This window comes from Sardina pilchardus, chromosome 3 (genome assembly GCF_963854185.1).
Source record: "Sardina pilchardus chromosome 3, fSarPil1.1, whole genome shotgun sequence".
Lineage (NCBI taxonomy): Eukaryota > Metazoa > Chordata > Actinopteri > Clupeiformes > Clupeidae > Sardina > Sardina pilchardus.
The window spans coordinates 10426233-10436781 of NC_084996.1; the positions used below are offsets into that span (position 1 = coordinate 10426233).

A 10549-nucleotide genomic window follows, 5' to 3' on the forward strand; every position below is an offset into this window, starting at 1 on the left:
TATTGTACAGCGCTCTCTGTTTAAAAACAAACACTTAGGAATTGGTTAGGAAATGGTTTTCAACTCGCCGGATACAGTAACTCCACACCAACACCAATGATAGCACAGTTGGTAGTGATGAAAACTGCACAGCCTGCTTGTGGCTCATACCATCAATAATGAAAGAATGGATTTGGAGATTATACCTAAACTTGCTGTCAGTAAAAGATACTTTGAAAAGCTGTTAATTGCATCATAGCGTTTTTTGAAATTGCATTAGGCACATTTTACCAAAACAAAAAACACTAATCAAAGCAACATAGAAACTCATTTATACCAGGCTTATGGCAGAGTATTGTCTCCTACCAACTGAAACCTGCAGAAGGTGATGATGCCGCTGTTTATTAATCTCATTCGCTGCAGCCAGAGCATATTTTAGGTATATTAAGTCGTTTGCATATCTTATAGGGATGATATAGAGATATATAGATTTGGTAGGTTAGCTTCAACTAAACAAAGATAATGCAAAATGTAACATACAGTATCTGCCAGTTAAGTGAATATAAAAAGAGATGTGTGCTGTGTTATGTTTTTAAGTGATGTTGACAAATAATTTTATTGTATATGTGATATGTGGTGTGTGTGTGTGTGTGTGTGTGTGTGTGTGTGTGTGTGTTTGTGTGTGTGTGGGCAGAGGCGAGGCAGAGAGAGAGTCAGAACAAACTGAAATGGGTTTATATTCACATTACATTTGTGCCAATAAGACATTATTTGATTTGAGAGAGAGTAAGAAGTGAAATGTGTACTTGTGTGTAGAGATGGAGAGAATGGGCTACTGTGTGTTTTATGGTGTGTGTTTGTGTGTGTGTGTGTGTGTGTGTGTGTGTGTGTGAGAGAGAGAGAGAGAGGGGGGATTGTATAAGAGAGTGAGAGACAGGTAAAGACAGAGTGTGTGTGTGAGAGAGACAGAGAGAGAGAGAGAAAGAGAGTATTGTATACAAGAGTAAGAGACAGGTACAGAGTGTGTGTGTGTGTGTGTGTGTGTGAGAGAGAGAGAGAGAGAGTATTGTATAAGAGAGTAAGAGACAGGTAAAGACAGAGTGTGTGTGTGTGTGTGAGTGAAAGAGAGAGAGAGTATTGAATAAGAGAGTAAGAGACAGGTAAAGACAGTGTGTGTGTGTGTGTGTGTGTGTGCAGGTAGAGCAGTGTTTTGGGGAGCGGGGCAGCAGCATGGCGGTGAGGCAGGCCGGATTAATAAGCGTTTGTAGTATTTAATCAATGCGGCCGCAAGCAGAGGCACCTGATTAGCATGACCCTGTCCTGCGCATCAGCACATTCAAGGTTGTGGGAGGCTGATTACTGACGAATGCTAATTTCCTTTCACATCGCTGTCAATGACGGGGGTGGGGGGAGCGATAAGGGCCCCATCTCATCTTTATTCATATTTCATGTGTGTGTGTGTGTGTGTGTGTGTGTGTGTGTGTGTGTGTGTGCGGGTGTGTGGTTCAAAGCACATATGTTTATTGCATTTGTATAGCTGTACACCATGTGCATCTAATAGGTGTTAGAGGTGCAATCTATACATGGTTTGCAGTCAGATGTTGTATTTGCGTTGAACAGAATGCATGCAGTGTGCTTTGTGCACTTATGAGAGGTCAGTAAGAAATATGTGTGTTGGCTACTCGATGGATGCGCCAGTATAGTATATGTCTAGTTTGATTTTGAATTTCGTATTTTTTGTAGTGTTTAACAGTGATTCGATGTCCCTGGTGGCATTACGGATTTTGCAACACTATACTTGCACACTGTATAGTCGATGTATCCATTAAAGCTGTTGGGGGCTGCAACGTTTTTGATGGTGAGCATTGCAACCACACATAGAGAGGTGTGCGTGTGCTGCTACTGGGTTGCTGGTCAAGCAAGCATGGCGTCACGCTAGCTGACCGGTGTGCGGTTAGTTGCTGCGGTGTACTGCAGCGGCGATGTCGAGCTGCGTTTGAGGTGTGTGTGTGTGTGTGTGTGTGTGTGTGTGTGTGTGTGCGGGGAGGGATAATAGGAGTCAAGAAGAGCCCTCTGGAGGGTCAGCGAGTTCACCTGTACCTGCCTGTCTCCCTGCCAAGGCAACTTCTACAGCAGAGGGATTTATCAATGCCCCCCCCCCCTCCTCCTCCTCCTCCTCCTCCTCCTCCTTCGTTCTTCTCACAGTTTCTCTTCTCACGCTTTCTTTTTCACACACTCTTGTGTGCACAATCGCTCTCTGTCCCTCTCACACACACACATTCCTGGTCAAGGACAGTAATAGGGAAAAGAGGACTCTAGAGAGTTGGTAGAAAGGTCATTTGTGAGATAATGTGTATGTATTTGTGTGTGTGTGTGTGTGTCAATGTGTGTCAGTGTGTGTATGTGCGTGTGTATCTCTGTGTGTCTGTGTCTGAATTTGTGTGTGTGTGTGCATGTGTGTATGCATGTCTGTGTGAGTTTGTGTGTAAGTATCTCTGTATGTGTGCCTCTGTGTGTGTGTGTGTGTGTGTGTGTGTGTGTGTGTGTGTGTGTGTGTGTGTGTGTGTGTGTGTGTGTTTGTGTATGTGTGCGCGCGTACACATGTATTCAAACGTAGGAGCCCACCGCAGGGCAGGAACATCATGGTAACCTTAGAAAGACGCCACAAGGGGTGTGTCGCATGCTGGCCAACCTCCAGCCTCGTAAAAAAAAAAAACCCACCATCAAATCGGCGACCTCTCCGCTAATCAGGCGTCTCCGTACGGCCCGGGGGTGACCCCTCACGCACCCCCGCTTCCTCTCGGCTCCGCCAGGGGGGAGAGGGGTGAGCACCTCCGGCCATCCCCGGCGTTTAGCGCGAGCGCGGGGTCAGCGCTTTAATTTGGAGGGGGTCATCGCGCCGCGGCGCTCCGAAGGCGAGACTGACAGCTCGTGATCGGCCAAGGCTTCATCCCGGACGGACGGCGGGGGGGCCAAGCGCGGGGGCAGCGGGCCTCATTTATGCCACGCTGACCAAAGGGTGGGGGGGGGGGGGGGGGCTCCCGATGTGGAGGAGGGTTTCAAACAGCAGCTCAGTTCAGTGGAATTAGAAGTTTTTGATAGAAGCAAAAGTTGGTTTGTCCGTTGTATGGTGGTGTGATCGGGATGGCTTATCTGTCTGTTGGTCTGTCTATCTGCCTTTATGTCTGTCTGTCTTTCCATCTATATGACTCAAACATTGTACAGTTACAGTACAGTGTGTCTTTTTGTCCTCACCGTCAGTGGAATTAGATGTTTTAGATAGAAGCAAAAGTTGGTTTGTCCATTGTATGGTGCGTATCTGTCCATCTATCTATCTGTTTGTCTATCTGTCTGTCTGTCTATTTGTCTGTCTGATATATAGATAGATAGATAGATACTGTAGATAGATAGATAGATAGATAGATAGATAGATAGATAGATAGATAGATAGATTGATTGATTGATCCCCAAGGGGAAATTCAAGGTCTGTATGTTCATCTATGACTCACACATGGTACAGTTACAGTACTGTCTTTTTGTCTGCAGCATCAGTGGCCTCCATGGACTTCATTACGTTGCGCCACACGACACGAGCCAGTCTTTTAGTCGGCCTGTTCAGTGAGCGTGAACGATCAGCAGACTCCCCCCCCCCCCCAGACGTCTGTGCCCTCCATCGCTGTCCACACAAACACGAGGGGTGAAGCTGGACAGTGGCCTCCCTGGTGCTTTGGTGCCTTGTGGCTCTGAGGAGGGCCTGGGTGAAGTGCATCGCTCGTGAGGAGTTCGCACACCACCCTCGTCACACTCACTCTGCTCTTCTCCATGTCCGACCCAAACAGCTGAGCGCTGTTACACCAACCCCCATATCCACTCCCCACAAAAACTACTCTCCTCCAGGGGGCGCTGTGGCGCAACAGGCTACAGCGCTCGTGCCATGCACGGGTCCGAGTACCCATGGGGACCCAGGTTCGATTTTGACCTGCGGTCATTTCCCGATCCCTCTCCATCTCTCTCTCTTCCACTTGCTTCCTGTCTCTCTCTACTGTCCTATATGAATTAAGGTAAAAAGCTCCAAAAAATATACTTTCAAAAAATATACTCTCTTCCATCGCTTTGAAACCCAGCCAGCAAACAGTATGCTCCTGATAGATAAATAAATAAATATATAAATAAAAGCACACACATGCCTTCTCCCTGAATCCCAGCCAACTGGCAGAGCTCTCTTTAGGCGCTATCTCTGAATCTCATACATACATTAAGACAGCATAGTGCTTTGGCTACACTGCAGGAGTGGGTAGTATGTAGCTGCTCTAAGTGCAAAACGCATAGGGGTCCTTCAGGGTGTCTCTCACTCTCTCTCTCTCTCTTCTCTCTCTCTCTCTCTCTCTCTCTCTCTCTCTCGCTTTCTTTCCTGTGAGGAGGAGGCTAGTGTGGAGTGCCGGGGGGAGACTTGGCACGCTCTTCCCCGGTTGGAGCTGCGCTTCTGCTGGGAGGTCGTTGTGAAGGTCACCGCGCCATGGTGACCGAGCGCGCGGCGCTTTAGCACATATGAATGCACAGCGCACATCCATGCGTCTACGCTCACCCACGCCACTGGTGGTGAAGTGTGTGTGAGCTACAAACATCCAACTGATTTATGGTGTGTGTGTGTGTGGTGGGGGGGCGGGAGTTGTGGCTCAGAGGGCTTCCATTGTGTTTTTTACAAGGAAATGTAAAGAACTAATTTCACGCCAGCTCTAATAAAGTTTATAAATAGCTATTTAGACCGTAGATAAATCAGTTGTAATAACGCCATCAACATGGCTCATGGCAGAGCTGCTGCTGCTGCTGCTGCTGCTGAGAGACCGTGCGTGCTGAAAGTAGCATATTTCAGATCGGCCGTGGTTTACACACACCAGAGCAAGTATGCAGGTCTAGCACTTCAAAAGTGATATAGGTACTTTGAGCAACACAAAATGCACCCCGAGGAGCACTTGAAGAAATCACAAGGAATATAAAAACAAAAACGAAAAAACAACAGCTGCAGCGGCGTGCAGGTTCTTAAAGGCCTGGATGCCCCTGCCCACTCTCTCTACTCTCTCTCTCTCTCTCTCTCTCTCTCTCTAACTCTCTCTCTCTCTAACTCTAACTCTCTCTATCTCTCTCTCTCTCTGTCCGTCCTCGGAGAGAGGAGCTCAGACCGGCAGCACGCGTTCCCCGGGGAGGCCTCCGGGAACATCGCTGTCACCTTGAGCCTTTGCGGTTCAGAGCCCTCTGTGCGAGTCCACAGTCGATACCTCCGTCCGCTTTTTATATCTCTCCCTCTCTCGCTTTTTCCTTTGGTGAGAGGGTGGGAGGATTGAAGAGGGTGGGTGGGTGACTGGCTGGTGCTCGGCGGGTGGGGGGGGGGGGGGGGGGGGGTGAGAGAAGAGGGAGGCAACGGCTCTCTCACAGGTAATGCTGTGTGACTGGCAGTGTGAAGGGCCCCAGCCTCCTGTGGGCGGGGGGGGCGGGGGGGGGGGGGGGGGGGTCAGGGGAGGAGGGGAGAGGGCAGGGACAGAGGCAGGGTCATCAACCGGTGCGTACCTAAATATTTAATCATGGCTCAACACCTGCAACTGAACACCCTGCAGATGGGGGCGAAGAGAAAAGAGAGACCGCCATGGAAAGAGAGACGGAGAGAGGGATGGAGAAAGGAGGAGAGTGGGTGTTTCATTTCTCCCAAATCTAAAATTGCACCTGATTGACACAGGAGCAGGTAGGAAAACAAGTGGAACTAAGACGAGACTTAAAGAAAGAAAGAAAGAAAGATCGAAAAAGAGAGAACGAAAGAAAGAAAAAAAGAATGAGAGGTAGAAACAGGGAAGGCTGTGTGATGCACGGTATAGTGCGGTTTAGGCGTAGAACTCATCAGAGACATACCTGCTCACGGGAAGGTCAAAGAGGAGAGGAGAATGAGAATGGCACTCATAAATATGCCCGGGCTCGGTCATCTAATGGCCCTAATTTGTGTGGCTAGGTGGATAGGTGACCGCCTGAGCCACGTGCTCTCTCGCCCCCCCTTCCGCGATGGCGAGTGTTGCGCTCTACGCTATATGAACTCCTCCGCCACTTAGAGACTATATATGGCGGCTATATTTATCTTCGGGTGCTCAGTCGCTATGCCAAGGTCACGCGGGAACAAGTGGTAATGAGATGTATGGTTTCACGGCGCCGGGTCGTAAGTCCCTTTCGATGAAGCATCTGCCACATGACAAGGGGAGAGAGAGGGGGGAAAAAATGTGAATCCAGCGCAGCCGGACGATGCGGCGTCCAGCTTAATTGTGGAGGCAGCCCGCGTTGATTAGGCAACGATTTTTTTTTTCTCTCTCCACGCGTGCTTGCCTGCAAAGACACCGCAAGGGCAACCTGGGAAACGCAGCGTGGCGGTAAGCAAAAGGGGGCATCCTCCGCAGACAAAGCAGCCCAAGCCAAGATTCTAGCCCAGATAGCGGACTGCTCGCCGGACAAGGCCCGGCTTCGGGCCGGATGAGATCCCATCCAGGGCTCAGCCTTGGTCAAGGATGTCATTATTTATTTCAGGTGCTCTGTAGAACCCATCCAAGCCTCCAACGGAGCACCTTGGCAAGCAGAGAGCCGCATTATCAGTGAGCGGAACCAGGAAAGGCAGGAAGCATTGGGCTGCCCTTCTTTTTTTCTTTTTTTTTTTTATTTTTTTCTGCTGCGGTCCCGTTCCGTGCGGAGCTCACCCAATCTGCACTGCTGTCTGTCCTGTGCTTACAGCCGGTGCCTGTGTGTGGTACCACGCAGAGGGGCGTCGGAACGCCAAAGTCCCCCCCTGGCTGAGTTCACACAGCACCGCCAGCTCTGCTTCATCAGCAGCAGCAGCACTTCAGAGATGGAGAGAGAGAGAGAGAGAGAGAGGGAGAGAGAGAGAGAGAGATGGGAGAGAGAGAGGGAGAGAGAGAGTGAGATGGGAAGAAAGAAAAAGATGGGTAAAGAAAGAGAGAGATAGGTTCAAAGATAGAAATGGGTAGAGAGAGAGAGGGCGAGATGGGTAGAGCAAAAGAGAGATGGGTGTGGAGAGAGAGAGAGAGAAAGAGAGAGAAGGGTAGAAAGAGAGAGAGAGAGTGAAGTGGGTGGGGGTAGTGCGGGTGGCTGAGGTGGGGGCTGCTGAGTCCGCAGTATGATGGAGATGAGGTGAAAGTAGTGAAAATTTAAGCAGCAGCCTGATGAGAGTCTGAGTGTGCATGTTAAACAGATAGTGAGGAGCAGGAGAAAGCGAGGGAGCACAAGAAGGCATGCGAGAGAGAGGGAGAGATTAGATGAGTGAGGAAATGGAGGGCTGAAGAGAGGGGTACGGAGAGGAAAAGTGCACCTGTGGACCGGTCAGGAACGGTAATGGAGGACAAGGACGGTCACCTAAAGCGACAGTGAAAAAATGGGCCAGGTTTTGGAGATAAGGTTTTGTTTTTTTTAAAGGAATCTAGTCTTGGTATCCATTTTGATGGTATGTGATAATGTACTGATAAACATACCCTTCAGTCCCTACATCCATATGCCGTAGGTAGATCATCCATCCGAGCCAGAACACCCTGGAAGAATGTATAAAGATTTCACAGCACAGCATTGCCAACTGCATTGCCAAAAGACATGTATGGGCATGCAAGCAAGCTTCATGTCAGTGCCAATTGGCAAGTTACTGGTGTGTTTAAGGTTTAGACAGTGCGCTAGTTATAGAAACTCTCTGCTGGTGCTGCAAATACAACTCAGACTCGAGATAAAAAAGATGTGTTCTGTATCTCGCTCAAATCAGATACATAGCAACTCCAGGATATTGAGTTAACCCTCTGGAATCAAGGGGCAGATTCAGGCAATCGGGTAACTGTGATGCTGCTATCTTCTTTAAAAAATGTTCTATTTTGAATAGTAGTTCCAAACATGCAGTAAGGAAAAGGGTGCATGTGAATGAGGGAATAGCATGAGGACTGGCGGTACAGAGACTGTTTTGTGGAATGTGGATCCCTTGAACTGAAAGGTATGAAGATGGCACTTCAGATATAAAGCATGGCATATTAAACAATAACTAATTAAAATACCCCCGTTTAAAAAAAATTTAAAAAAAACTGCACATTTCCCAGCTCTTATAAGCTGTGTGGAGAGGTGTAAAAGGCATATGTGACCCTGTATCTGAGTAACGTTTGTGGAAAAAAGGCCTCACTGGAGCAGTCTCACACAAAAAGCACACACATACACACACACAGAAAACACACACACACACAGACACACACAGATTACATGGTGTGGCTGAAGACATTTACACTGCTGACAAAGTGTTGATTGCGCTGTGCTGTGAGCGAGGGGAGCAGATGCTAAAACCACTGCATGTAATTGCTTCTCTATTTCCTCCTCCCTTCATCTCTCTCTCTCTCTCTCTCTCTGTCCTCCCATCCTCAGGTGCGGTGCGAGCGTCCAGCATCTTCCCCATCCTCAGTGTCATCCTGCTCTTCATGGGTGGGCTGTGTATAGCTGCCAGTGAGTTCTACAAGTCCCGCCACAACATCATCCTCAGCGCCGGAATCCTCTTCGTATCTGCAGGTGAGAACCCACCACAGGAGAGAGAGGGAAAGATAGAAAGAGAGGATGGGGGGGACAGAGTGGAAAAGAAAAAGAGAGAGAAGTGTTGTAGAGGTACAGTGGTTATTTGGATATGATCATACAGGTAACATGCTGAAGTGGCATATTTTGAGTCGGTCATGTGTTAGCCATAGTATGTCTACAAATGCTATTGGACAGGTACTCCGATAGTAAAACATTAACACAAGCCAGGAGTCTGACTACAGTAGAATCAGTGTACAGTACTGAGGCAGGATGACAGCTTGACACCCCTCAGAAAGACGCTCACTACAGAACTCTCTGTTCTTTTTTTTTCTCCCTCTTTTTTCCCATTTCTTTTCTTCTGATCCTGTTGCTAGGCTAAGAGAAACCCATTGGGGATTAAACTCTAAAAATATGTTGTCCCTGACACACTTTCCCAATGATCCATCATCATGGCTTTACACTGTCACACACGACTTCTCAGTAGCGCCTTTCGGCTTGAGGGGGTGGGGGGGGGGGTCCAATTCTGGGCCTGATCTGGGCCTGGTCCTCCAGGTCCGGGCCAGGTCCGTCCTGTTCCAACCGCCCCGGCGTCCGCCGCTGTCTGAAAAAAAAGAATGGTGTGGATTTCAGCGCGAGAGGACAGAGAACCGTTTAGCTAACTCATCCCCCCCTTCTCCGTATCACCTCCTGTCCTTGACTTAAACGTCCAAATCCTCCAAAGACACTTTGTTGCTTAAGCTGAAAAGTGTTTAGTGCGTTATTTGGTGCAAATGAATCATCGTGAGTGGCACAGCAATTTGAGAGAAGGACCTCGCAGCGGACATAAGTTTTAAAAACTTTCATTTTATGCGTTGGATGCTCGTCATACTCACAGTCCCAACGGCCTTGCAATGGCAGTACTTCATGAGAGTTTCCAAACAATGTAATGCGAATCTGAGGAGACCAACTTACACGTTGAATTGAAGAAAAATGTTTACATAACGGGTCTCTCAGTGCTGTGTATTAATTTCCCTGTTCTTTCCTCCCGATCTCCTTTTCACCCTTTAACCCCACCAGGTCTCAGCAACATCATAGGCATCATTGTTTACATATCAGCCAACGCGGGGGACCCCTCTAAAAGCGACAGCAAGAAGAACAGCTACTCGTACGGCTGGAGCTTCTACTTCGGCGCGCTCTCCTTCATCATGGCCGAGATGGTGGGCGTGCTGGCCGTGCACATGTTCATCGACCGGCACCGGGAGCTGCGGGTCGGGGCGCGCGCCGCCGACTACCTCCAGGGCTCGGCCATCACCCGCATCCCCAGCTACCGCTACCGCTACCGCCGCCGCTCGCGCTCCTCCTCCCGCTCCACGGACCCGTCGCACTCGCGCGACGCCTCGCCCGTGGGCCTCAAGGGCTTCGGGGCGCTGCCCTCCACCGAGATCTCCATGTACACGCTGAGCCGGAGCGGCGGAGGGGGAGGCGGAGGCGGAGGCGACACCCTCAAGGCCTCGCACGAGACGCCCACGGCCACCTACAACTCGGAGAGGGACCACAACTTCCTGCAGGTCCACAACTGCATCCAGAAGGACCTGAAAGACTCGGCCAACGCCGCCAACCGACGCACCACGCCCGTATGAAGGGGGGGAGGGGGGGTAGCCTGGCCGACCCTGACCATCGGGGGGAAGAGATGATGGACACAGAAAGAGGGAGGGGGGGGAGAGGGGGAGGACGAGGAGGTGGAGGAGGAGAGGGAGGGAGAGTGGAAATGCCCAGAAATCTGATTTATGTTCAATAGATATTTTTTGAAAGGTCATAACATGTATGCATGATTTTCCCCCATTTGCCACAGATGAAGACATTTTGTCTGGGTTGTGATACGAGAATCAGAATGTTGGGTGCTTTGGGTGAGGGGAGGGAGGGGAGAGGGGTGGGGAGAGTGGGAGGGACGTCATTCTGGGAGGTGGGGGCATGGTGAAGGCGGTGTGTCTTAACAGGGAGGTGATAGCTT

General features: G+C 49.6%; 1 protein-coding gene across 1 annotated transcript in view; it reads left to right on the forward strand.

The window, feature by feature from the left end:
* Window positions 1–10178, forward strand: part of cacng2a (calcium channel, voltage-dependent, gamma subunit 2a) — a 51656-nt gene extending 41478 nt beyond the window's left edge. Inside the window, exons 3-4 of the mRNA XM_062531084.1 lie at window positions 8416–8556; window positions 9616–10178. Of these exons, the coding sequence (XP_062387068.1) occupies window positions 8416–8556; window positions 9616–10178 (704 nt within the window). The remainder of the gene's footprint in view (window positions 1–8415; window positions 8557–9615) is intronic.
* The last annotated feature ends 371 nt before the right edge of the window (window positions 10179–10549 follow it).